At 39.0% G+C, this 27,968-nt stretch overlaps 3 protein-coding genes and 1 long non-coding RNA gene across 6 annotated transcripts; 3 read left to right on the forward strand and 1 right to left on the reverse strand.

Moving 5' to 3' along the window:
- Positions 1 to 2,385: 2,385 nt before the first annotated feature.
- Positions 2,386 to 9,042, forward strand: ppie (peptidylprolyl isomerase E (cyclophilin E)). Its single transcript, XM_088354215.1, has 10 exons — positions 2,386 to 2,499; positions 2,787 to 2,885; positions 2,996 to 3,039; positions 3,178 to 3,204; positions 4,347 to 4,428; positions 4,899 to 5,005; positions 5,074 to 5,197; positions 7,265 to 7,450; positions 7,549 to 7,691; positions 8,747 to 9,042. Exons 1-10 carry the CDS (start codon positions 2,469 to 2,471, stop codon positions 8,813 to 8,815), a joined length of 912 nt encoding a protein of 303 aa, XP_088210341.1. The 5' UTR covers positions 2,386 to 2,468; the 3' UTR covers positions 8,816 to 9,042.
- On the reverse strand, positions 6,101 to 22,648 carry LOC148351528 (uncharacterized). 2 transcript variants are annotated; one of them, XR_015852853.1, is made up of 4 exons: positions 22,351 to 22,648; positions 21,989 to 22,107; positions 12,652 to 12,780; positions 6,101 to 7,716 (listed from the first exon to the last, which is right to left on the reverse strand). It is a non-coding gene; the product is annotated as an uncharacterized LOC148351528 (long non-coding RNA). The 2 variants fall into 2 exon arrangements; XR_015852854.1 differs by lacking the exon at positions 6,101 to 7,716 and adding an exon at positions 12,076 to 12,545.
- gjb10 (gap junction protein beta 10) lies at positions 10,555 to 15,324 on the forward strand. Its single transcript, XM_088354218.1, has 2 exons — positions 10,555 to 10,630; positions 12,620 to 15,324. Exon 2 carries the CDS (start codon positions 12,653 to 12,655, stop codon positions 13,430 to 13,432), a length of 780 nt encoding a protein of 259 aa, XP_088210344.1. The 5' UTR covers positions 10,555 to 10,630; positions 12,620 to 12,652; the 3' UTR covers positions 13,433 to 15,324.
- gjb3 (gap junction protein beta 3) lies at positions 22,221 to 27,332 on the forward strand. 2 transcript variants are annotated; one of them, XM_088354217.1, is made up of 2 exons: positions 22,221 to 22,624; positions 25,359 to 27,332. In XM_088354217.1, exon 2 carries the CDS (start codon positions 25,410 to 25,412, stop codon positions 26,271 to 26,273), a length of 864 nt encoding a protein of 287 aa, XP_088210343.1. In that variant the 5' UTR covers positions 22,221 to 22,624; positions 25,359 to 25,409; the 3' UTR covers positions 26,274 to 27,332. The 2 variants fall into 2 exon arrangements, with proteins under 2 accessions (XP_088210343.1, XP_088210342.1); XM_088354216.1 differs by having other exon boundaries at positions 22,224 to 22,624; positions 25,355 to 27,332.
- The last annotated feature ends 636 nt before the right edge of the window (positions 27,333 to 27,968 follow it).

Here is a 27,968-nt window from a genome sequence, read left to right on the forward strand (position 1 = left end):
AGTGGTTAAAGGCTACAACAATAGACATGACGTGACACTAAAATAAATTAAATAAAGTAAAACTATTTCGAATAATCTTGCTGATTCTATTATTTAACAACAATAAAAATATAACCTAATAAAACATTTTGGGTTCCATTGACAAATGTTTCTGCTTATTTTATGTAATATCTTTTTTTTGTCTAGGGAAAAACACGATGAGAATTCAGTAAAACTTGAAAAAATGGTTTTAAAATGTAGTAATGTCCCAAATTACTGCAATATTATTCAACCAAATTTCTCCTGAACCACGGTGTTCACAAAAACTCTATACTGTCAGTTTAGGAGACGTGATCATTTAAAATTAAACATGAAACTAGTGCCAGGAGTTTATTTTAAGATATTTTCAATGGACTGTGTGCCTCAAAATCTTTTGGATTAAATAAAGTGTGCCTTGGCTTAAAAAATGTATTTATCACTATTCAAAGTATGTGATTGAATAATCATTCCGATTACATTTTTGAAAAATGCAACAATTCAATGACTTATGTTATCTATTTTCCAGGGGGGGGAAGTTGCAGGGACGCAAAACGGTTCGTTTCATTAAAAAGAGTGAGACTGAGAACTACACACAGACGAACAAAAATGAACCAGAGCTGACTTGACAGATAGACAGAAAATACTCTGACGAAACACCACAATTGACACCAGACAGTGAGACACATGGAATGGATGAAATTAACCACAATACTTGAAAAACAGGGAATGTAAAGCACGTGACAGTGGGTTAACAATTGACTACTGTTACAGAGTTACAGTGGGGCTGCCAGAGACTTACAAGCAGGCTATGGCATCAACCTTGAATAAACAATGGAAACTGGGCCCATGACCTGTTGATCTTTCTACAGCTGCGCTAGTTCCCTCTCTCGAGGGATTCATGTCTAGCGCGTTGTATGTATCACCGAGTAAAATTCACGAGAGATACTTGTTTCATTTGTGTAAGGAAACCGCACTGCCAGTAATATATCTGCTGATCAGCTCATGCTGTCAACGACTTTTTTTTCCGTGAAGATTCTGCCTTTATTGTCTTTGATCGATAAAACTCTGCCCAAACAAATAGTACTGTGTACTTCGCAGAGACCGTGTGGAAACATATGTTGGCCTAGAGAGGGATGGGCACCACCAGGCTGTACTTGCTCAAGACACCACAGGAAATGGTGCCCCTACCACCCTAGTGGTTAAGGGATCCAACCAACAGACCAATATATATATATATATATATATATATATATATATATATATATATATATATATATATATATATATATATATATATATATATATATATATGTAATTGATAAATGTAAACAAAATCTGAAACACTGTACTGTATACTTATTGTGTTCCAAATTGTGCGATTGAATAGTAGTTATTGATTCATACCTGTCAACCTGTACCGTTTTGCCATACAAAGTACGTTTATAATGCCTTTTAAGATGTGTACGACGTACGTGAAAATCGGTACGGAAAAACGCAAATTTATCAATTATGGGTACCATCCGGTATACACCGACTATCACGAAACAGAAAATCAATCAAATCAAACGAGTTCGCCGCAGAAGCCTCTATCTCAGTTGCAAACGAAGCGAGCGGTTTGATGTAGTGAAAGGAAGTCCGTCTCTTTTTAGAGAACCGGCTTTTTCGGCTAGACTCATTAAAGAGCGCCGGCTCTCAAACGGCTCACTTGCTTTGATGCATTATATATTACGAATGATTATATTATATAAAGAAGTTAAGAAAAAAAGGAAGTATAAAATGAGAAAATGAAAAAAGACAGGTTTGTGGTTATCCTTTTTATCAGTTTAATCAGTATTACCAACAATAATTTAATGCAGAAAATGAATTCATAATTTGAATAAGAAAATGTATTATTCTACTTAGTTATATTTGCATGTTTTTTTTCCTTCTACAGTGAACGTCCAAGCGACTTTATTTTTGAACTTTTTTTTATAACAAACCTCATTCATGTCGAGCAATTAAGGATCTTACAACAAAATGTTAATTAACAACATATATGATATAATGAAACACGTGTGCAGTATAAAATGTTAAACTACATAAACAAACACGTTTGAAAAAAAATATGGTGTAAGATTATTTTGTATTTTGTTAGGGAAAATACGACAACTTGTAAGGGCATGGAGCCGTAGAGGTTGACAGGGTATGTTGATTGCACTATTTTAATAGTTATCCTTCTCCCTGAACTAGAATAAGTGTTCAGCTGAAGAAAAAAAAATGATTCAAATGATGTGTTAATTTTATTAAAGAAATGTATTTGATTTTCTTTAACAACCAAACACATGAAATGTATAGTATTCGTGTTGACTTCTGAACACGCCTCTGGCACTGACGCAGGCAAACACAGGGCGGGCTTTTGTTCAGCTCCACCAATTGGGACCGAGGTCAAAGTTGAGAGGTTTGTTTCCAACATGGCGGCCAGTAAACGAGTCTTGTATGTTGGTAAGTTTTCTGTCTCATTCCAACGTGATGCTGTAATAAACACGAAAGGTATTTATCTACACGAATACTACTTTATATGGACTCGAATGTTCATTCATGGTGCGTGTGAATATCAAACAGTTATGCAGGTTCCTAATAAAGATCACACATAGAAATGTGTTCAAGATTCTCATTCAAAATAGACATTTCATAGGTTGTTTATGTGACAAATTGCCGAAAGAAGGTTGGTAATATGTGTCCTCTTTTATTTGTAATTTGTGATATCCTTTATCTTTGTCTTTTTTAAGGTGGTTTGGCAGAGGAAGTGGACGAAAAAGTTCTGCAAGCTGCTTTTATCCCATTTGGCGACATCACAGATATCCAAATTCCATTAGACTATGAAACGGGTACAGTTGTTATTCATTCTAACATCATTTTAGCACGATACCTGATTCCTATGCAATGTGGGGGAGAAAAAAAATGCAATTTGGTCATGAACCATTTTTTTTTTCTCCAGAGAAACACCGAGGATTTGCTTTTGTTGAATTTGAGCTGGCAGAGGTATGTGTGAGTTTATATTTGTTTTCAATCATACTTAAATTTTTCAATCATACCAAGTTTTAACATTTGATTCATACGAATTGGCACGTAAATATTGACCAAAAGTAAGCATTGTTTAATTCTCACTATGTCCTTCAGGATGCAGCTGCGGCTATCGATAACATGGTGAGTGCAACTTACAATTGTAGAGTGGCATGATCAGTATCAATGTTATGATTATTTATAGGTGCATCAAATAAATGAAAATTTGCGACCAATAAATGTTAAACGCTTGCCCGAAAATGAAACACAGAATATATAATATACTTAATTTACACTGGCTTGCTATATAAGGGTACAATTTAGAATGATACTTAACCGAGCAGTTAATGCAGGTTTTCATCAATTGAATTCATAAAACCACCAAAAGAGGCATTAAAGTGCTTTGAAAAAAAATCCAGTAAGATAGCAAAATGATACAGAGAAGTGAAACTGTTGAGAGGGCTAAAATGCAAATAACTGATGCAACTTCATTGTAAGTGGTGTAAAGCGACTCGTAATAACAAAAAATAAATAGCTTGTACCTGGTACACTGGAGAATCTTGTTTCCCTTTATTAATTTCATATTTTGTGGGGCATTTTGGCATTTAATGGAAAGAACTGTGAATAGTGAAAAGAAAATAAGAATGTAAGTCAGAGTAAGAATAAAAGATGGATAGATAGATACTTTATTCATCCCCGTAGGGAAATTCACAAAACGACAGGAAGATGGAAATGAATATGCTAGTTGGTACAGCTTAATGCAACAAATCACTTGTTCATATTCAGCACAGTGAAATAATAGTAAATTTGATTCTCCTTGGACATGGCTTGGCACCAGCCAATCGACTTTGGTGACAAATGGATTGAATGTCACACTCACAGTATGTTTTTGATATAAACCACAAGAATGTACATAGTTAGCTCTGTAGTCTTGGCATGTAAATATTTACCAAAGCCCGACTAGCTGCCCCAAAAACATGGAAGTAGAGGGACATGTGAGCTTTTTAGAAAATGTGTTGTTGGTAATAACATGGCAGAGCTGAAGTTTTGTTGGCGTCCTCCAGTTTCCTTCTATTGGGCAAAATAAAAATGGAGAAGCAGACTCTGACCCAAGTGAAAGGCAGCTAGGCATGGCTCTTCAACTAAACATTGCTCTTTTGAAAGCCTTATTTCAATTTTCCTTTTTCTTTCAGCCAGAACAAAAAATGCGCTGTACTCATTTTCTGCAGAAAAGTTTTCTGTGTGGAAAATTGGGAGCATTTATAATAATCACTTTTTTTTATCAGAATGAATCCGAGCTTTTCGGCCGCACGGTTCGCGTCAACATTGCCAAGCCAATGAGAATCAAGGAGGGATCAACTCGACCAGGTGAATTCTTTATATGAGTTTGGGTCATTTTCTTGTTGTATTGATTGTAAGTATTTGTATCAACATAACTGTAGTTCTAATATTTGCTTTTTCAGGTTCAAATTATTTAACTGTAACACTATAATATATACAGGCAACTGTTGCTTATCTCAGGAGTTACGTTCCAAAATCTGTGAAGCGCATACTATACATTGAAACCAAAGAAAAAACCCTTTTTACAAGCCCACCCATTTGTTTGACAGATAGTTACTGTACCTGAAAACTTGTATTTATTTATCTTTTCCCAATACCTACATTCTTTTGGACTGTTTTGAATGCTGAACACAAGGTTCAACTCTTATATACTGATGGATTACTGTACCTAGATTTAGAATTTTGCTTTATAACATACAATAAACAATGCAAACATGGCAAAATCCTATCGTGAAATGAAATTGCTTGCTGAGGTATTATCTCTACTCTTTCTTTAGTTTGGTCGGATGACGACTGGCTGAAGAAGTTCTCCGGAAAGACTCTTGAAGAAGCTGAGGTTGAGGCAGCAGCAGCAGGAGAAAAGACCAACACTGCTGCGGAAGAGGTTGGAATGTTGTGGAATTGTCCCACATCAAAAAGAAGAAACTTGATGAGTGTTATTCGGATTTGTAGGCTGAGCCGCCTGCTAAGAAGGGAAGAATAAATCCTCAGGTCTACATGGACATCAAGATCGACAACAAGCCTGCAGGCAGACTTCGCTTCCTCCTACGGGCCGACATCGTTCCAATGACCGCAGGTCTGTATGTTTTGTAAGGCAATTAGTTTCGAGACACAATTTGTACGATATTAAAAAAAGGTTCCCCTCTAGAAAAAATATACAAATAAAAAAAACACTGCAACCCTTAAAAAATATCTACAGAAAATTCCGGACGACAGAGCGCACCGAAATAAATGCAGCATACGCAAATACAAGGAAGAAAATCGACTTTGTTTTTGTACAAGCCGCACTGGATTCTAAGGCAGAGGTTTAAACGTCCATGAAAAATACATCGTTTATGTCCATTTTAACATTTTTTTAATTAGTGAAGAAATATCTAGTATAGAAATGTAATGCACTGTGCTGCCATTAAGACACGTGTTTGCGGACTGTGCCCGCAGATGTCAATATGAATTAAATTGGCATTAACATATATGCATCGCTGCAACAGAAATACCCCAAAACAACACTGTACCGTACTGACACAAATTCAGAAGCCCGACTTGAATATTTTATGTAGTGTCGCTTGATTGGTCAACTAATCTTAGACTCTCCTCTCCCTTGCACACATGACATAGTAATAGAGAGGAGACCCTGCACATTGAGTTCTGTTTCATATTATTTTTGTCGTACTCATACGTATACGTTAATGCCAAATTAATTAATATTGACTTCTGCGCCGGTTGTTTGAGATTTACAGCTGTAGACAATCTGCAAACAAGTGTCTTCTTTGCAACACAATGTGTTACTTTTCTGTACTAGACATTTCTCTGCTGATTTAGCTTAGATCACAATATTACTCTATAGCAGGGGTCAGGAACCTTTTTGACCCAAAGAGCCATAAAAGCAAAAAAAATGTTTTAAAAAGAAATTGAGAGAGCCACATCATATATTTTCAGACAAAATTGAAAAAACAGCCAAACACGCTCTCTAGACAAAAGCTAATTCTTCAGCACATTTTATTTCACTGTGTGTCATTTGATGATTTAATCAAATGTATGAAATGATAATAACGCCAAATCCTGTGTCCCAAATCAATGTAAATATGCCATTTACATTTTGTCTTCCACCTTCAGTTAAGAGTGTTGAGGCAATTTTTTTCCATGACATTTGTCCTTAATAACGGTTTCAAAACCATTTGCATGCAAAGTTCTTTTGTAAAATTGTCACAAATTACTACAAACCATAAGCATATCGTCATATTCACTTTCGGTGTGGACTGCACTGAGAGAGAGAAGGAAATGCTTTGCGCCGTGTGCAGGGATCCGCCCACCTGTACTGCTCACTCAATTAAAAGTCGTTTGCCAGCGTTTTTATTTATCAGTTGAAATGGTTTCTTATCAAACTTCTGCATTAAGTTGCTTCGGCTTTACATGGACCAAAATCGGGATGAAATCACTTGACTTTGGAACGCAACAGAGAGATGTGCAAAAGTTGCATTTTATTTCGGAGCCATACGTACTCATGAAAAGAGCCATATATGGCTCCCGAGCCATAGGTTCCCTACCCCTGCTCTATAGGGACAGTGGGAATATCCTTCCCCCATTTCAACAGTCAACAATTAGATCAGTCCTGGGCACGGTGGTCTTTGGGGGGCCGCATCTCCTGCATGTTTTTTAAGGTTTCTCTGCCCCAATAGAGGTGATTTGAATCACCAGGATTCTGCAAGCCAGATAATTTATCACCTGAGGTAAAGAAAAGCAACCTCCAAAGTCATGCAGGACGTGTGGCCCTCAAGGACAGAGCGCCCAGGTCTAAATTAGATGAAGAGGTAATAGTCACTTCCGCTGTTTACCCGGGGTTTCCTGAATTCCTTTACTTTGACATTCAGAGCACTGAGCAGAAATTACATTGCGTCATCACCCGCTTCTGGCTCTCGCCATGCTTTCTTTTATTATACGGTCAGACTCCCCTGGTTTGCACCAGTTCTGAGCCAACCGCCGACACCATGCGGCTTCCAAAATAAATTTAAAAAATGAGCGACAGTCTACTGTTAGCTGCCATGTTTAAAATGTAGAAAAAAATAGCAGTTTGTAGTCCGGAAGTGACAGTATTTTAAATCAATGTCTTGAAGACATTTATTTTATCCGACTGGTTTCTTTCCAGAAAACTTTCGCTGCTTATGCACACACGAAAAAGGATTTGGCTACAAAGGGAGCAGTTTTCATCGCATCATTCCTCAGTTCATGTGCCAAGGAGGTGACTTCACCAACCACAACGGCACCGGCGGCAAGTCCATCTATGGCCGCAAGTTCGATGATGAAAACTTTGTCCTCAAACACACCGCTCCAGGTGAAGACCTCACTTTGGAATGACTTATTTCCTTATGAACACACTTAAAACATCACGGTTGAAATGAGTGGCTTAACGTTTATTTGTGGGGAATACAGGGCAGCTCTCCATGGCCAACTCAGGAACCAACACCAACGGCTCCCAGTTCTTCATCACCACGGATAAAACTGACTGGCTGGACGGAAAGCATGTGGTGTTTGGAGAAATGCTGGAGGGGATGGACGTGCTTCGAGCAATGGAGGTAAGGACTGAATGGCAAAACATCACTGAAAAGGAAAGACATTGCATTAAAAACACTTGATGCCAATTGACAAAATTTTGGTTTGAAAAACAATGTTATTTTTTACAAGACATGTTTTACCTTTGTTTCTTCCTATTTTAATGTCCATTTTACCGTGTAAAACACCAAACATGGCAAGTAAAAAGCCGTCCCTATTTAGGGATGTTAACGATTCCGAAGATTCTGACAGGTTCTTTGTTTACATTGTGTTTCACTCTTGTTCAACGTACTCCAGCCAACTGACTGCAATGTCACATATTTACCAATAGGAGGTGCTAACACACTGCAAAATGTCCCAAAAAAGCTTGCACATGGGCAAACTGATCTCAACACAAAAACACGTGGATTTGCAAAACATTTTTTATTAGAATTGGAATTGTCTTTATTGTTATTGACAAAGATGTAGTGCATTCTTCACTACGAGATTAGACATGACACTCCAGGATTCTGTCAGGAACTGTCGTAATAATGTTTCATCTTGCAAACACAATTATTTTAGTAAGGTTTTGTTTTTTTCATGATACTTTTCATAATTTACGTGATCGGTTTGGCTTATGTTGGTAGTTTCACGGTTTTACATGTAAACTATGACATTAAAAAGCGAAATTTAACATCAGTCATCAAAACAAATAAACTTAAAAAACGTTTTTTATTTAAAATTGGATTTCCAAGTAAAATGTTTTGATTTGGTGGGATCCAATTTAGGTAATTTTCTTAATTAGTAATTATAAAATCATTTCAAATGATATACAAAATTAAGTTTTGGGGTAATTCACCTAAAAGTATTAATATATGAATTATATGCTACACATTGAATTTGTTTTATTGTTTGTTGTTTAGTGTTAAACATTAAAAGACATGACAAAAAATATCAGTTCATATCATGGCGACCATTGGCCAACTAATCACAACAAAAAAGAACCACCCCAAAAAAATACTGTGCTATATTGCTTTCCTTTTTATTTTTCATTTTGTCACTTCCTCATGGCTAAAATGATCCAATTTGTATTGTGCAGGCCCAGGGGACAAAAGACGGAAAGCCAAAGAAGAAAGTAATCATCTCAGACTGCGGAGAATGTGTGTAACTGAAATGCACCCAAACATTCTCATTTGAGTGTGTATGTGAATGGAATCGTTCTTTACACCTTCAGCCCCAATCCTTTGCAGTGTAAATATTCTTAGACATTCTTTTTTTTTTTTTTAAATAAATGCAATAATGGTTCTGAATGGTTCAACTTGATGAAAATATTCAGTGACTGCTCCATGTTTTGTGCATAATGTTGTTTTTTTTAAATGAGTAAAGAATTCCTAATACTTGTGCAACATTTTTAAGGCACGTATATACATGCACATTATGTACTTCAATTTAGTGAAGACGTACTTCGATAAATCATTTTGTGATCAATAAAAACTAGACATTTTTCTAAAGTTTGGTATGTCTAATAAGTAGAACTAAAAATCTAATGTTCAGTCTTGTTGAATCATCTTATTAATGTTTAAATGTATGATAATTTGATGAGAAATGTTTTCTGTGTTGCATTCAAGGGACTAATTTCAGGTACCCATGACTATTTTAACTACAAAAATTAATCGAGTTGTGTGCTGTAGCCTATACAGAAAGTGTAAATTCCATCCATCCATTCATTATCTGCACCACTTATCCTCAGTAGTGTCACGGGGTGCTGGAGCCCATCCCAGCTCTCTTCGGGCAGTGGGCAGGGGACACCCTGAACTGTCGCCAGTCACAGGACACGCAGAGATCTACAACTCACTTGCTCATTCAGACCTAAGGACAATTTCAACCGGCCAATTAACCTGAAATGCATGTTTTTGGAATGTGGGAGGGAACCAGAGTGCCCGAAGGAAACCTACGCAAGCACGGGGAGTACATGCAATCTCCACACAGGAGGTTCGATCTCATGACCTCAGAACTGTGCCGCACACGCGCTAATCACTGCGCTGCCGTGCTGCCCCAGTGTAGATTCCTTTTTTTTTTTTGTGTGTAATATCTATTTCAAGTGTGATAGTTTTTGGTTTTTTTTGGAGTGTTCCACGAAATTTGTCCTTAATAACGGTTTCAAAACAATGTGCATGCAAAGTTCTCTTGTAAAAATGTCACAAATTACTGCAAACGATAAGCATATCGTCATATTCATTTTTGGCGTAGACTGCACTGAGCAGGAGAGAGGGAATGAAGTGCCTTGCGCTGTGTGCAGGGATCCGCCCACCTGTACTGCTCACCCAATCAAAGTCGTTTGCCAGCGTTTTTATTTATCAGTTCAAATGGTTTCTTATCGAACTTCTGCATTCAGTTGCTTCGGCTTTATATGGACCAAAATCGGGATAAAATCACTTGACTTTGGAACGCCAAGGAGAGATGTGCAATAGTTACATTTTATTTCGGAGCCATATGTACTCATGAAAAGAGCCATATATGGCTCCCGAGCCATAGGTTCCCTACCCCTGAGCTAGATTATTGTTACAATTTTGAATTGTTATACCTTACTTTTTAGCTCACATTTATTCCAGAACTTAAATTTCTCATCGTCAACAAGCCACTTTTGTTTTTTTAATAAACAAAAAAACATTTAAAGGAATGTTTTTGGTAAAACCACATCAAGCTTGTCCCCTTCCTCCTCACTAGGTGAACCTAAAAAGGGGGAAAAAGATTAAAACTGAACTCATGACAAAATAAACATATTGCGTTGTTTTGGATGAAGGAAGAGTCCCAGAATGGCTGCCACCGCCACACCTGGGCAGGCAGGTTGCATTTCGCAAAGAAATGGAAGAAGAGCGCCTGCGTCTGTGCTCCTCCCTCCTTACCCGTCGCTCTTCTTGACGAACGCTCAGATTACGCGCTCGACGACCCTCATCCGACGACTTCTCCTCCGTGCGACATAGTAAGTAGAGGAAAATATTCGATTGAATAGTACAACAAAGCTATTTCGATGTGATCTTCTTATTGGACTTTTAGTTTCGTTCTTTATGCAAGCCTCAGACTTGTGAAAGCAGCTATATCAGTCTGGGATTGCTTTCCTTAGTACGACTCAGCTAGTTCCGTGAACGCAACATAAGTGACAAAAACACTTAAGAAAATTTCAACCAGTTATTAATTCTCGACTATTGTTTTTCTTAACTTCTTTTAGAAAGTAAAGTTAGATTTTTATAACACTAAGATCACATTCGGAATCTCCCATCGTTGAGCTACAGATGTGTCCATTTTTCAAAGTAAACCGACCAGATTTTTCGAAAAATAATAACTCTATTATAATATAAATTGCAAATGATTTAATCATTCTGTTCATCAGTCTTGGGGATAATGGGAATATATTTGTCTAAACAAATATGCTCACAAAAATATTTTTTAGTGTTTTTTTCCACATGTACTTTTCATATCCTTGCCTATATTAACAATTATCATCTTCTAGAAATCCAAAAACATACCTGAATTTTAGAGTCGAATTTGTTGAATGGAATCAAATTTATTGTCATTGTAACAAGTGAAATGCAGAAATAAATTTTAAGATGGCATCCCGCTTGTGCAAGAACATTTACAAAATGAAATACCCAAGTTTAAGATAACACGTTAATGGTAAAATGCAGAATTCATTCAACCCTTGTCATTATTGTACATTCCCGTCTTAAGAATTTTGTAGCATTGAAGGTGCTTATTGCCTAAGGCTAGAAGCTATTTCACACACTTGAGAATTTTGTTTTTCATTTTTCAATACTGATTGTTTGCAAACTGTCAAATTGTTTAAAGGGACACGGTGTAATATTTAACCACTAGATGGCTCTCTATTATGTAGTGCAACTGACAACTACTGCTACAATGCATAATTAAGAATACAAACTATGGCGACTCAAAGTGACCAACCCGAACCATTTTACCTCTCTTTTTTTTGCCCAGTACTCTTTTTTTCACCACTTTACATACAGGATATCATATCTATATTTTTACCGCTTTTATTCGACAGGCCGGATTAAAAAGCTAAATGTGTTCCTCTTGCCATAGTTTGCCCACCCCTAAGCAAGGGTCTGGATGTGGTTGGGCTGAATTGTTTTTTTTGGGGGGCGGCAGTAGCTCAGGAGGTAGAGCGATCGTTTTAGGATTAGGGGATCCCAGTTCGAATCCCGGCTTGTCCGTGTTACATGCCGAAGTGTCCTTGGGTAAGACACTGAACCCCCAATACCCCCAATAAGCAGGTTAGCGCCTTACATGGCTGCACAGGTCACGGCCGCTATTGGGAAATGTGAAGCGCTTTGGGAAGTCATTGACTTGAAAAGCGCTATAAAAATGCAGATCATTTAATTTCATTTCCACAGAAAAAGATTTGATAAAACGTTACACTGTTCTTAAATATATTCCTTTTTATTTTTCAAAACAAAATAGGATGAGGCGGAGTCTTCAAACTATGTGTGGACCACGGGTCATGAGTTTGAGACCCCAGCCATATATTGCAGTATAGGCTATCCGTCTATCTATCTACCCTGGTCATATCCCTCGAGAGGGCTGACCGACAGCAAGACAAACACATACAAAAACCAAGAAAATAAAATAGGAAGAAGTAGCAAAAAACACAAAGAAAATGTGACCACGGCCAACCTAAATGCCCAAACACCCAAACAAGTTAAGCACCTTTGCACCCAAGTTGGTCATGCTTTCGTCCCTCCAGATGAAATGGGACACAAGAATGCGGCCATGTTACCAGGGTGACACAACACACTCTTCTGTTCAACAGCAGGGCCCGACAGCTTTTACTGGTTTACCCCAGCCGCATCATGTGGGTGCCCTGCCCATCCGTTAGAACACATCTAAACAGTATAGGCACCTCATTATAACAGTGAATTGCGAACATTTTTGTCTATAGCTTTTCTGTTTTCATTAGCAGGAAGAAAACAACAGTTAAAAGGTCTTCACCATGAACTGGGGATTTCTCCAGGGCCTTCTGAGCGGGGTCAACAAGTACTCCACTGCCTTCGGCCGAGTGTGGCTGTCCATCGTGTTTGTATTCAGGGTGCTGGTCTTCGTGGTGGCGGCTGAAAAGGTCTGGGGAGACGAGCAGAAGGATTTCAAATGCAACACAGCTCAGCCGGGTTGCCACAATGTCTGCTACGACCACTTCTTCCCTGTGTCCCATGTGAGGCTGTGGGCCCTCCAGCTCATCTTTGTCACCTGCCCTTCATTCTTGGTAGTGATGCACGTGGCTTACCGGGAGGACCGCGAGCGCAAGAACCGCCTCAAGTACGGCGAGAACTGCCGTCGCCTGTACCAGAACACGGGGAAAAAGCGTGGTGGTCTGTGGTGGACATACGTGATGACCCTTGTCTTTAAAGTCGGCGTGGATGCCACCTTCGTCTACCTCCTTTACCACATCTATGAGGGCTACGACTTTCCCTTGCTCATAAAGTGTGAACAGAAGCCATGCCCCAACAAGGTGGACTGCTTCATCGCCCGCCCTACTGAAAAAAGGATTTTCACCATCTTCATGGTGGTCACCAGTCTTGCCTGCATCCTTCTCTCCATTATGGAGATCATCTACCTGGTGGGCAAACGGTGCCGTGAGATCTTCACTGGTGTCCATCACTCCCACCACATTGTGACCACCAGTGGTGGAAATTTGATGGAGCCCAATGCGCTGATGCCCAAAAAGAATGTGCCCCAAACTCCTGCCCCAGCATATAGTGTAGCGGTATCTTGATCAGTAAACCACCTGCAATGACTCATTTGGGTTTTGTACCCTACCATGGTACGTAGTCGCATTTTTTAGTCCCGTTTTGAAGAACAAAGGGAAAGTCGTGTTTTTTTTAAAGCGGGCTTCCAGATCATGAGTCAGCCTGTGATTTGTAGTGTGGTCTCACACGCGTGTTACGCACCCACGATCTTCGTGTGTAAGATTTTCCTCTCAGGCCAGTGCCAAGCTGCCGAATGTTTTCATTCAAACTGTACAGTCTTTACAAATCGCACATATGCCAAATGGACAAAACTCTTGGGACACTCTACCAGAAATTGAGTTCATCTGAACAATGGGTATTTGTCTGACTTTCTCCCAATTTTCAAGAGAGAGTAACTCAAGTAAAAATTCAATTCTTTATTGGTCAGTGTGAATATATGTTTGTACTACAAGCAACCGTTTGAGACTGTGGCCTTATCCTGCCGCAAAGTCTGCTCGGATAGAATCCAGATGTTTCAATCTTCTGAACTCCTGTCTCTGATTGTCATTATTCTTGACTTCCTAAAACTGAGGTCAAAGCAACTGCTGTTTGCTAAATCCTTCTATTCTTCACCATCTACTGTTTTTATTACAACCATTTAACTGGTTCTTTCGTAAAACCGTAATGCTAACTGACTTGTAATTTTCACTTGGAAGAGACCAATTTCAATTTTTCTTAGAACCACAACTCGACTCAAGCTTATCTACAAAAGACTCAACTTGACTTCTTATTTGGGAACATGACAGTACAATGTAGCTTGATCTCAATGTAGCCTTTATTGAGGTCTTGGATTGTTGTTACTATCTGTCAAATGTGGGCACTATTCTGGTTCAGGGCTCTACAAATGAATATGACTTGACTCGTGGGTATGCCTTAAGACTTGACATGGAACCTAAAGACTTGGACACGTGGTTCAATGAATTAAGATTTAAAAAAAAAAACTGAAATTGATTGTGTCTTAATGGTTTGAAACTTGATTTTGACTTGTAATGACGAAACTTTGATTTGAGTTGGACTCATGAATCAATGACCTAAAACTTGACTTGGAATCTCAGGACTTGGACTCAATCAGAAATAGTGGGTTAATCCTCTAAGACAGTGTTTTTCAACCAGTGTGCCGGGGCACCCTGGTGTGCCGTGAGACCTTGTCTTGTGTGCTGTTGGAGTTTGCCCAATTTTGTCTTTCCAAAAATATCAGGCCAAGGAACTGTAATAGTCATCCATATCAGTATGTGGCAGTAGATTTTTATTTACTTTTTATATACTAATTGTCTGCTCATGAGGTAGCACACTACATTTAAAAACTTAATTTGTTTAACAAAGCGGTTTAAGATTGCACTGTAAAAAATAAAAACATAAATAAAGCACATCATTCTTTTTTATTTTAAGTATTATTTTCTTCTTTGTATGTACTAATTATCTGCTTATGAGGTATTACTTTGAAATATTTGACATAACTTCATTTTCAAACATTTTCGACAGACCGTGTGCCTCGGAACTTTTTTATAAATAAAAGTGTACTTTGGTTCAAAAAGGGTTGAAACACACTGCTCTAAGACATGACTTGAAAACTAAAAAAATAGACTTCTGGGTATGATTTCTTGGTACTTCACCTGTCCTTAAAAATGTCTGTTTCTGATTAAAGTAGTATCTACACATTTTCCACAACAGTAGAATCCATGTTATGTTACTTCCTGCGTGGTCATGTCCCAACACTTTTGTCCATCATGTTTACATGTGCTTGTGTACATTTGCTTACATTGTTTTTACACTGTGTACGTAATTTATCACCACTTTGGTATGCAAGTTTAAAGTTTTTTTTACATTGTTTACATTTTCAGGATGTCTATATTTTATTAAATTGAATTATTTTCCACTTTTTGAGACTTCTTTGTACTCTGTATAAAAACACAAGTGGGGGTGGTTCTTGTGTTGTGCCATTTTTGTCGGCTGTGTTGGCAGGAGCCACACTGGGTATTTTGGGTTGATTGGTATCATGAGCAGGAAAAAAGGGAGGAGCTGTGTGCTTCATGGCCTGAGTCATCCCCACTGATGTGCGGGCCCACCCAGCCCTGGAATTCTGTGGCTGTCGATTGATTACTCTTTTTATTTGAACTGGGAAGTTGGTTAAGTGTGAGGGTAGAAGTAAAGGTTATCTCACAAATATGCCCACTACATTTTTATCAAAGAGTAAAAGAATGCTCTAGTAAAAGTCTGTGACCGTTTACCTAAAAGTTTCGTTCAGAGACCAATGTGCTGATGATTACCGGAACTTCCATCTCACTTCCTCTGTATCTTTTCATCCTGGTATAATTTCTGACTCCCCCAGTTCAAATTAAGTTTTGACGTTGTTGTGTGGGTTGATCTTGTCGAAACAGGTTGAAGAAGTTGCTTCATTCCTTCAGGTGTGTTCAAACAGACTGACTGGACCAGTTCTGGAAGCTAATACTAAGTGTTTTGCACCCGTCCCCCTAAGATCTGTATCTATTTAGTTGTCATGGAGTTCCTACATTCACTTAGTGTGCACTTTGGTGTCCTAGTGATCTCCTGTGAGTTTTGGCTCAAAGCTGCTAGACCTTGAGAGTTAGTGTTTGATGTTTCAGAATTCGTCATTTCGTTGACACGCGGAATCATTTGAACCCGTTAGGCAGCTCTTCTGCCAAACAACTTACAATTGGTAATTGTTATGCTCTCAGGAAGGGTGCCGTGTTTTGTTTTTTGTTTTTTCATTTTTGACAGGGGTATAAAAATATTCTCATTGTCGACATTTACTGTGCATCAGGCTTCCTGGTGACATCAACCAGGACAAGTTTCCTTAATGTCTCACCTTCCTCTCCATAGTCTTAAATTTCTGGGCTTGTTTGAACGTTTCCGTCCTGTTTGTGCTGCTCGTTTGGACTAGAAAATGATTTGTAAGGAACTGCAAACAAAGTCATTATTTGCTGCATTGATACCAGAATGTTATGGAAGCACATGTATCAAAACAAACGAGACTGGACAAGTAATGGCCTGCTCCCGTAATCAAGCTGCAATTCGACTTGCTTCACCCTTTTCTAGTTTTCGCAACATGATTACAGGAGTGATGAACAGTCAACACGGACAAGACAACACTTGCTGTCGTTCAGCTTGTTTAGCAATCTTTTTACAGTTCAAAAGTATATTTTCTCGATTTTACCTTTATTTTGACAACCTACCATGCCAATATCTTGTTCCATCAAAAGCTATTTGTCTGTTTGTCCGTCCGCCTACCTAAATGCCTGCCACCACAACCGTTTTACGCGTTAGACTAGCAATTTATGCCTCTTAAAGCTGCTTGAAAAAAAAAAACATCTACCGCTTCTTCAAATTTGATCAAAAAGCGCAATAGAAAATACAGTCCTTTTACCATTTAACAAAAAATGTTGACTTAAGACCAGTATTTTAGTAAGCGGCTGCTTTATTTTAAAGAAAGACTAAGTCATTGTGAGTGAATAAACCACCCTATTGATGTCAATGAATTCCCCATTTTGGTAAAAGCTTGCAACTTCCATTTTAAACAATTTGTCTTATTTTAATAGTCTGGTGACTGATTGTGTTTCACGCATAAAAAATGCAGCGCACAATAAAATACACTGTTTTTTTTATGTCAATGTGTTGGCATGCATGTCTCTAGCTATGCAGCAATAACGCTAGATAGCCAAACATTTGTTTTGGGCTTTCAGTAAGTACTAACTTGTTTTGTGTCCGTGTGATAGGAATGGTATTCAAACGGAAATTCAACTCCCTGAACATACTTTCACCAAAAGTATGTGCTATGCAGCCTCATTAGTGTAGACGTGGCTTCAGTTTATTACAGCTTTTAGGTGAGGAACCGAATCCAGAGTTTTTCAACTCATCTCTTTATTAACTGTGATATCATTTGCAGTCCATGGTATGTTGCAAAATGGTCACCGCATTTTCCCCAGGACATGCACTTTTCTTCTTAATCCATATTGTATTGTATATTGTGATATGCTGGGAGAACTGCAGCATAATGAATAGCCTTAAAAACACAGACCAGAAAATCATCGGCTACTCTTTGTCCAGTGTCAGGTTTTCAATGTAAATCTCTTGAATTTCTGTCTCAAGGTAATTAGCTTGTTTTTATATTACTAAATATAAAAACAATGTTTCTCACACACACACACACACACACACACACACACACACACACACACACACACACACACACACACACACACACACACACACACACACACACATAAAGTAACGTTTCAACAATGAGTGTAATTATATCTCTTGTACGTTTATCAATCTTGTATTCTTTTATTTTGAAGTCATGTTCTTGTCTATACTGATTTCTCTGACCCGAAATAAACCACTCCCTCTCTCTGTTTGGACCTCCACCTAGGAAGGACATGAGTTCTTGTCTGCTAATAATCATGTAGAATTAAACTATATACATGTATTTTATCTGTGCAAATATAGCCACTAAATAGTCTTAATAATGTCAATCCCTGACATCAGTCTGGAGAATATTGCCTGCCTGCGATACAGAGCCAACAACATTAAAAAGGACTACTCTCACCCCCACCCATGCCTCTTTAATATACCCCCTCTGGTAGATGCAACAGGTCCATTAAAACAAGAACTAAAGGGCTCAGAAACAGTTTCTTCCCCAGGGAAATCAATCCTCTAAAAAAACCACAAAACATGAAAACATATGTATAGATAGATAGATAGATAGATAGATAGATAGATAGATAGATACTTTATTCATCCCTGTAGGAAAATTCACACTTCCAGCAGTATCTTGCCTATGTATATGAAATGTAGCATTTATATCTTACTTCTCGTTTTATTTTGGAAATTTGTTGCTGCTAAATTTAATTCATTTAACTATTATTATTATGCACTTACAACTTAGGCCTGTCTCCAAGCACTACCTTGTGAATATTTTTGCCTATTGTTTCCTAATATTCGTTAATTTCATTTATTTTTATCTTTTGGGGCTGAATTACAGGTTAATCCTGGAGCGCCACATCTAATGTTGTTGAAGATAATGTGCACTACGTTGTTAACAATGACAAAAAAGGACAATTCCAAAGTCTAATGTTCCTTAACTCAGTATTCTATACAGTAAACCCCAAGATACTACATTAATCTGTTCTAAACTGGGGACCATAAAGTGAAAATGTTGTATCATGAAAGAAACCTATGGCATAGTGTAGCTAATGCATTCTGAACCCTCGGTAGCCGAGATAAAAACATCAATATAACAAAATAGTACATACTAAGTACCTCTTATGTGTAGCATATAATTAAATAACATCATAAATAGACATAGACGTAAAGGAAAAAATAAAATTGTATTTTTCTTTGATGAGACGTGACCTGAGCTGGTAAAATGAAGTAGACGTGGGGAGCTAGGAGATGGCGACGATGGATTAAAAATAAACAAAACTTCCAATTGTAGGGATTGACATGCTCTTGCTTTGATCGCCCCCTTAATTTTGATAATAGTCCTGATCGTGGATTGGTTATGACCAGGCAATTTAGTGAAATTTGTTATTTGTGTGCTCTCTTCGTATTTCTTGATAATCGCAATCTTCATTTCCATGGTTATCACATTTTTTATTGTCTTATTTAACATCACTGCAAGTCTTGGACCCATACAGAATGAATACAATACAAAAAATACCATATTTTGCCTATTTTAACTTGCAAAGTCTTTACGGAGCACACAAGATTCAGAACTGAATAAAGAAAGGAAAGGTATTGTGGGAAGTAGTTCGGCCAGTAGCATACCTGTATTTTGGTATCTACCGGTAAAGTATCAAATCCTTTACATCAGCAAGTTGTGAAGAGAAAAAGAAAATGTAGCCTTTTACAGAAGACATATCTGTATTTTTGGAATGGATTTTTTAAAATTAACCTTGCACAAAATGTAAAAAAACAAAAAAAAGACAAAATATGGAGATAAGTATTTTAGTATGGCAGCAACAAATAAACAAACATGCTGACATTCGCAACATCTTATAGTTCGTTTTTTGTTATAAATAAACCATTTAATTAAATTATTTGAGAACCTCATTGTCAGAGACCAGAACAGGAAACAGGACCCACTCACGTAATTATAAAAGTGGGACTTCCGTGGCTAGCGATAACGGTGTCGGAAACGGAGAAAGTCAAAATCAAACAGATCGTAGGCGGAACAAAACAGGAGCAGAAACACACGAAAAACTGAGAATCTCCGACGCACCAACAAAAGGCCAACGACAGGACAGCGTTTTAATAATGACATGGAGCCAATTTGTCAACGAGCTTCAGCTGGTGTCCATGGGCGGGGCCAATTGGGCGCCATGGCAACCGTGACAGAAGCTGGCGAAACACGGCGGGGGGGCAAATTGGGCGCCATGACAACCATGACACTCATAATTAAAGCCCATCCATCCATCCATTATCTGCACCGCTTATCCTCAGTAGGGTCGCGAGGGTGGTGGAGCCCATCCCAGCTATCTTCGGACAGCTCACTCGCTCATTCACACCTAGGGACAATTTGGACCGGCCATTTAACCTGACATGCATGTTTCTGGAATGTGGGAGGAAACCGGAGTGCCCGGAGGAAACCCACGCAAGCACGGGGAGAACATGCAAACTCCGCACAGGAAGGTTGGTAGCTGGATTTGAACCCATGACCTCAGAACTGTGCCACACATGCGCTAACCAATGCGCTGCCGTGCTGCCTGTATTTAAAGTAAAGTAATCAATTTGTCATGATTGCTAACTCTGGTCACCTGGAGCAATCATGTGGACGCCTTCTGATTGGCTGATGCTTCCTTCTTTAGCGCGCTGCGCCCAGACCTCTTCGTCAGAGGATACGATTGTAACTCTGTGTGACTCTCCTGATTACCTGTTTCGCCTAGAACTCTGTTTATCTGTTTCTGCCTGCCTCCGACCCGACCTGCTTCCGTCCCACCCTACGAACTTCTCTCCAGCCCCGGTAAACTTGACCTGCTTGACTTCCGCACTCCGATTGGCTACATGATCCGAAGCTATCTTCCCGGCTCCGCTGCTGACGTCTGACAGACATCATGTCTCCCGCAAGCCCTGTACGCTTCCCTAATAAAGAACTGTAACGAATGCTCTGGGGTTCCTGGTCTGTTCTGGTCTCTTGATAGAATTATGTTACTTTTTAAAAACTAAATTGGATAATATGCATTGGAAAAAGGCCAGCTCAGAAGTTTTTTTTTCTATTAAATAAATACATAAATACTTTGCTTAAGAAAACAAATACATAAGAAAAATAGCAAGTGAAAAATATTTAGTCAGCTATTTGAATGTTGGGGACACTGGAGACCACCAGAGCACCAGATCAACACATTTTAATAAGTAGTACATATTATCATTATTTTTAACATTTTTGTTTGGCGGGGTGAATGAAAAACCCAGATGTGCTTCCCACCCCTGGTCTACTGTACTGTGTATATTTTACACTAATGTAGGAATATAGTTATTTACTTATCTACTAGAGCCAAGAAGAAGCCTGCAGGCTCGAGAGCATTCTCCATCCGGGCCCCGGTGCTGTGGAATGCTCTTCCACTGGGGATAAGATCTGAAACCTCAGTGGAAGTTTTTAAATCTAGACTTGAGACCCTCTTCAATTCACTAGCTTATGATTGATGCCTACCTCATATTTTTCTTTTTCTTTCCCTTCCGACTGCCTGGCTGGTGGTGATACGAGGGAGAAGGACGATTCGAGATGACTCATCTGACCAGCATCTAGACCACGGGTGTCAAACAGGCAGCCCGCGGGCCAAATCAGGCCTGCTAAGGGATTGAATCCGGCCCGCAAGACAACGTTCAGAGAAGCGCAAGAGAAAAACGAGCCACAAGTTGAAATATATCCACTTGATGTGCCTCTCACAAACGTACTTGTACTTGGATTTCTCTCTCACTTTCTCTCTCTTCCTTCCTTTTTCTCTCACTCCCTATCTCTCTTACACTCTCTCTGTCTCTCTTTTTCTCTTTCTTTGTTCCTCTTTCTCTCTGTATCTTTTTACATTCTTTTGTGTGCTTCCGCTTTCATTTTTCTCTCTTTTCTCTCTCTCCGTCTCAATTGCTTTCTTCTTCTGTCTTTCTCTTTTTCTCCTTCTCTCTTTGTATTTCTCTTTGAATTTCATACTTTCTCTCTTTTTCCCCTTCTCTATTTCTCATTTCATCTCTTTTGTTTCTCTCTATCTCTCTTTTTTCTCTCTCTCTCTTTCTCCCTTTCTTATTCTCCTCGTGCAGAGGTTTCGAGTTTTTCCTTTCCCGCATGTTGGTTTAAGATCATGGGATGGTCTAATTGTAACCTGTGCAGTCCTTTGAGACATTTTGTGATTTGTGACTTGACTGGATTTAAGACAAAAGTATTTTGGGGGTTATGCACTGCATGGAACTTTTCATTAAGTTCAGTTCAGTTCACACATGTTCAAAACTCAAAAGACAAAGTGTCTAAGTTCAACTGTGACGTTGGATCGATATTTTGACATTTCACCCTGAAGCCATATGCCCCTACTTACGAGTGTGTCGTGCCAACTTCCTCTAGGGTAGGTAGGGCACTGACTGACTCCAACCTCCATAATCATGACGCACAGCCAGACACACAATAGCAACTCTGCCCTTCACGCAAGCTCTTTTGCTGAAAGAAGAAAAAATGTATTCATTGAAGGGTGTGCCTGTTTCGGGAGTACACGAAGCAAGTGGAAACAAGTCGGAACAAAAGACGACTTTAGTTCCTGGTAACACAAGGCAAACAATTACAAATAGGCCAACCTTTGCAAACCCACGTTCTCCCGACTTGAATAGATGCAAGTGGGAAAGGTGTAAAGGGTCAAAATGTGATGTAACATTGTAAAGAATATTTACTTATTTTGTTTCTTACTCTGAATAATGTGAACTGAGAGCGAGTAGACTGAGACAGGCTGGGGAGGGAGGAACATCTGTGCCCGCTTCAGTGTGTCGTCATCTTCATTTTGGATTTCCTAACCACACCCACGGGCGCATATCTCAAGCCTGCGCTCCTTTACCTGTCCGCACTGACGGATCTTTGAGTTTTGTGGCGAAGAAAGACTTTTAAATAACCGGAAAAATGTACACGCGACGTGTATGATCCATCATCTTGATCGTCACAAATGGATTGAAACAACTTTTTTTCGGTAAGATGAACGCTCACTTCTATCCTTCCCTGGTGCGTTTGGGTACGCTTTGTAAAACTGCCTATCTCATGATGTTGTTGTTGCGTTTTTTTCTTCCTCATTTGTACGTATATTTATAAGAGCTTTAAAGCGACTTATTTCAGTAGTACTGACAGTAATCGATTTTGGACAAAGAAAGGTAGTTTCAACTGTAGGCTTAGTTTTTCCCCACGTATGGGTTCACATGAAACGTTTACAGTAGAGATTAGTCAAGTGAAAAACAATATTGAGTTTTTCAATGGCTATGTTAATCTTAAATTAACTCTTAAAATTCAATTTCTTGTTCTCATTCAAGTTTCTCACTCCAATTTAATATCAAACAATTGTGTCAACAACAACAAAAATAAACCATATTTTTATTTTATTAAACGCCTCATTGAAAAAGTTTTTTCTTTGGTTTCAAGTGTATTTCGTAGGCTCGTTTGCGATGTAACATGAAGTTAAAAACGTCTAAAAACTTTGACGGAATGTCATCATAATCTCATCTCATCTCATTAGCTGTACCGCTTATCCTCAGTAGGGTCGCGGGGTGCTGGAGCCCATCCCAGCAATCATCGGGCAGTGGGCATGGGACACCCTCAACTGGTTGCCAGCCAATCGCAGGGCACACAGGGACAGACAACTCGCTCGCTCATTCACACATAGGGACAATTTGGACCGGCCAATCCACCTGAAATGCATGTCTTTGGAATGTGGGAGGAAACCGGAGTGCCCGGAGGAAACCCATGCAAGCACGGGGAGAACATACAAACTCCGCACAGTAAGTCCGGTAGCTGAATTTGAATTACTTCTGTAAAACTGCAATAAATCGATTATTGAACTGTAATCCATCATATTTCTAAATTATTATCAAGTTACACAGAATGTCAAGTCAAGTCAAGTCAAGTCATTTTTATTTGTATAGCCCTTAATCACAAAGAGTCTCAAAGGGCTGCACAGGTTATTACACAGACTATTATTTCAGACCTTTATTACACAATCCCCTGATTCAACGTCTTTCATGCAAACGATTTGCAAATGTTATAAATGCTGACTTTAGGTAGTTGACTCATGCCAATTCAAAATTAATTGAAACATTGGCTACTTTTTTCCATCCTAGGGGGCGGCCATTTTCTACTTAGCTGTCGAGCGAAAGTCAATGTTACTCATCGCGGGTGTAACAACCAATCAGAGCTCAGCTTTCCCCCCCAAAAAATACACAGGTGAGCCGTGATTGGTTGTTACTAGTGCGCTTTGTATTCATATTCATATTCTTGGCCTGCGAAGACTACCACTTTGCGCAATAGATTACTGTACTGCTTTTCGCCTCTTGAAATCGCATACCTCTTTTGAATTTTGTCACCGCTTTTACTAATTTAAACTAAAACAAAAAACGTAACTTGAAGTATTTAGCCTTTGACAGGTTTATCATGAAGCAAGACTTAGTCTTTTTGCATGAATTAACCGCTCCAAAAATTTTATTTGAATTTTGTTTTGGTAAAAAATGGGCGCTTCCGGTTTGAAACAAACCCGTGTTGTTTGTTCGTTTAATGTTTAAGACAGATTGTGTTTCGCGCGTAAAAATAGTACACGATAAAAGAGTGCACGATAAAATCTTCTGCTTTTAATGTGAAAAGGTTGGCATGTATGAAATTGACTTCCCCAAAGATGGATGAAAGTAATAAAAATAATAGTAATAATAACAATAAAAATAGTAAAGCACCTTTAAGGACACCCAAGGCCACTATACACAGAATATAAAACCTCAATAAAACAAGAATAGGACAAAAGAGCAATAAATCACACAAAAAAAACAGAATACAGATAAAAGGTGGAGAGGCATGTGAGGTAGTTTATTATGAAAAGGCAAGTGTATATTGCTTCTTAACTCATTTTCCGTGTTTAGTCTCGTAGAGCCGCATAAATCCTCGTTTTTGGAATCCTTTGGGATGAATTCCACTTTAGTTTGAGATTCCTAATACAAATCATTATTAAAAAGACAGTGTGCGCTATCTAGAGCCATTTAGTTGTAAGAAAACCTTCATTAAAAACATTGATTTAAGTAATATTAAACAAAAATACATGAACTCTCATAAATACAGTATATCTATCGATCCATCTACCCTGGTCATATCCCTCGAGAGGAGTGATCGTCAGTATATACCATTTTAAATTACTAGTAAGTTGAGAAATTAGCATTTATTTTACATAACCTAACCTCACCTAAAGGGAGCTGATATGATTGTCTGCCATACTGCTGCTACGGGTACCCAAACCTTCAAATAGCCTAAAAAAATAAAAGATAAAAATATTGCGTTTGTGTCACTATGAGGCTCCGTAGTCTATATTCCTTGTGTTTCTTTTTAGCACTCGTATTCGGTTGCACAGACAACACCACGCAGCGACATCTAGTCTTGACTTGTGAGTATACCAAAAAAATATTTGTCAAATAATCACTTTTAAACATCTTACGGTTTGCTTCAACGGTTTTATGACACTTAGTGACAAGAAGGAATTTTGTTAATTTTGTTACATTTATAACTCACTTAAGGTCCTTTGAGGACAACGGTTGTGCTTATGTAGCCCTTGAGACTGACACCCTTGGTTTAAAAGGTTCCGTAATAAGGTTCTATTATTAGTTACAATACGGTATGTTTATAGTCACCTTTGCCATAGTAATTTGTCTTATGTGCCTTTTCTTTACTCTTCAAGCCAGAACCTTAGATAATAACTCCATTGAAGTTCCATCTGACCACTTGTCCAAGTCATGGACTGGAAGACCTTCCAAGCCCTCTTGAGCGGGGTGAACAAATACTCCACCGCCTTCGGGCGAATCTGGCTCTCCGTTGTGTTTGTGTTCCGAGTGATGGTGTACGTGGTGGCTGCCGAGCGTGTTTGGGGCGACGAGCAGAAGGACTTTGACTGCAACACCAAGCAACCGGGCTGCTCCAACGTCTGCTACGACCACTTCTTCCCCATCTCGCACATCCGTCTATGGGCACTGCAGCTCATCTTCATCACCTGTCCGTCCTTCATGGTGGTCATGCACGTGGCCTACCGTGATGACCGCGAGCGCAAGCACCAAGCTAAGCACGGCCAGAGCGCCAAGCTCTACAGCAACACCGGCAAGAAGCACGGCGGTTTATGGTGGACCTATCTAATCAGCCTCTTTGTCAAAACCGGCATTGAGGTGGCCTTCCTCTACATCCTCCACCACGTCTACGACAGCTTCTACCTGCCGAGGCTGGTCAAGTGCCAGGTGTCGCCTTGCCCCAATGTGGTGGACTGCTACATTGGCCATCCCACTGAGAAGAAAGTCTTCACCTACTTCATGGTGGGGGCTTCAGCACTTTGCATCGTCCTCAACATTTGTGAGATAATTTACCTCATCTCAAAGAGAATGGTGCGCATCGCTAACAAAGCCAAGCGGCGCAGAGGAAACCTCCCCTTGCCCCAGGACGATTACATGGACGACCTGTTTAACAACTGTGTGCAGCCGGAGCTCAAGCTGGACCTGAAAGACAAGCCCCCGTCCTTCAAATCAGCCAACAAACCAGAGTACGGATTCCCCACGCTTAAGCTCGAAGACAAAATTCGGGCTTCTGCTCCGAATTTGTTCACTCCCTGCTGAGAGACAGATAGAAATTGACTGAATATCTAAACAAAACCATTTGTTGTGTGTGGGCTATCACCCATATGCAAATGCACTGAGCTATTAACAGCTATGGGCCAAACTATACTTTGAAACACTGAGCATGCTGAAGGCCTTTGGGTTTACTATCTAAGCACATGAGCCTGGGTCTTAGTGGAAACCCCCACAACATTTGAATGCCATCAGCAGTTTGATTTTAAATCAGTGGGATTCTTAAACACACTCATCCACTTCCATCGACGCAGATAGACGCCAAATGTCCAATTTTGCTGTGCTTGCAGTCAATGCGGTCAGATATAGTTCTCCCCCTTCAACATTTCAGACAACTTTTCAATGTAAATGTGATGAGCTGCCACCACCCTTCAGCAGCAGTCAGTTGAGAGATCCTGGAATGCAGACACACTACTATGGCTGTGAACTGGTTCAAAACTTGTTGATCTTATTTTTTGAAGGGTGTTGTCTTTATTCATGAGGATGACTAATTGAAAAGCAAAGGTTTCCCTGAGTTAACTTTTTTTTTTAAATGTGGGCTTTTTCCATGACCTCTGTTGATTTGAAGCTGCTTAAAGGAACATTTTGTGTTATTTAGCGCCTTCTAGTGGTAAAAAAAACAAAATTGATTTGAGTTATAAGCAAAAATACATTAACTATTATATGACCGTGTATTTTTTTTAAATACTTGTAGGTCAACAAATGTGTATTTATTTGACATGATAGAGGGTCAACTGGAGGGGGCTGATATGTTTGTCCGCTATCTTGCTGCTAAGGGTGCCCCCACAAACCAAAGACCTGGTGAAAGGCAAACAATGAGAAGCAAAATGGTGCCCTTAAGTCACTTTGAGTCTTTATAACACTTGTTTTCGCCTGTACGACACAACAGAGCAACATCGAATGGTCAAATTACACAGTGTCCCTTTAAAGGAATTCTGCTGTCAGTGTTGAGTAGGGCCATGATACAGGACAACTGGACTTTTGTATGAAATGTAATTTTGAGAAATTGTTGTAATTTTTTTATACTGAATAAATGTATTGAACATATGGCTCGTCGTATGCTGTGTTTGGAGAATCTTTCAATATGCGTAATCTCAAGATGGTTTTCCTCGTTGCTTATTAAACGAGGTTTTTCTAACGTCAACCATTAAATTGTTACGTGGTGATGAGGTCATTTGATTAAGTAATACCAAAGTTTTTTGACTATTTTTGCTTAAGAAGTAGAGGCCAGCCGTAAGAATCTTATTGTGCCAGTCGGACAGGTTTCTGATAGGTGCGGCATAGGAAGAAATGTACAATGACTGAATCAATCACTGTCAACGATTTGCTAAAATGCCTAAAGTGAAAACAATTCTTGAATTTCAGACATTTCTGAAATCGATCATTTCATATCCCATAAAACCAAAACTATTTGGCCCCCTTGAACTTTGTGACCTTTTGCCACATTTCAGACTTCAAACATCAAGATATAAGACTGTAATTTCTTGTGAAGAATCGGCAATAAGTGGGACACAATCATGAAGCGGAATGCACTTTATTGGATATTTTAGACTTTTCTATCGAATAAAAAAACCAAAAAGTGGGTGTGCAAAATTATTCAGCCCTTTTACTTTTAGTGCAGCAAACTCTGTCCAGAAGTTCAGTGAGGATCTTTGAATAATTCAATATTGATCTAAATGACTA

Source organism: Urocampus carinirostris, chromosome 15 (assembly GCF_059441175.1).
Source record: "Urocampus carinirostris isolate Australia breed hairy pipefish chromosome 15, RoL_Ucar_1.0, whole genome shotgun sequence".
In the NCBI taxonomy this organism is placed as follows: domain Eukaryota; kingdom Metazoa; phylum Chordata; class Actinopteri; order Syngnathiformes; family Syngnathidae; genus Urocampus; species Urocampus carinirostris.

Excerpts from the sequence above, each read along its gene's own strand:
- gjb10 (XM_088354218.1), top strand. The coding sequence starts at position 12,653 with ATGAACTGGGGATTTCTCCAGGGCCTTCTGAGCGGGGTCAACAAGTAC.
- ppie (XM_088354215.1), top strand. The coding sequence starts at position 2,469 with ATGGCGGCCAGTAAACGAGTCTTGTATGTTG. Across the intron at positions 3,205-4,346 it reads CTGCGGCTATCGATAACATG|AATGAATCCGAGCTTTTCGG; the intron begins GTGAGTGCAACT and ends TTTTTTTATCAG. Across the intron at positions 7,692-8,746 it reads ACGTGCTTCGAGCAATGGAG|GCCCAGGGGACAAAAGACGG; the intron begins GTAAGGACTGAA and ends TGTATTGTGCAG.
- gjb3 (XM_088354217.1), top strand. The coding sequence starts at position 25,410 with ATGGACTGGAAGACCTTCCAAGCCCTCTTGAGCGGGGTGAACAAATAC.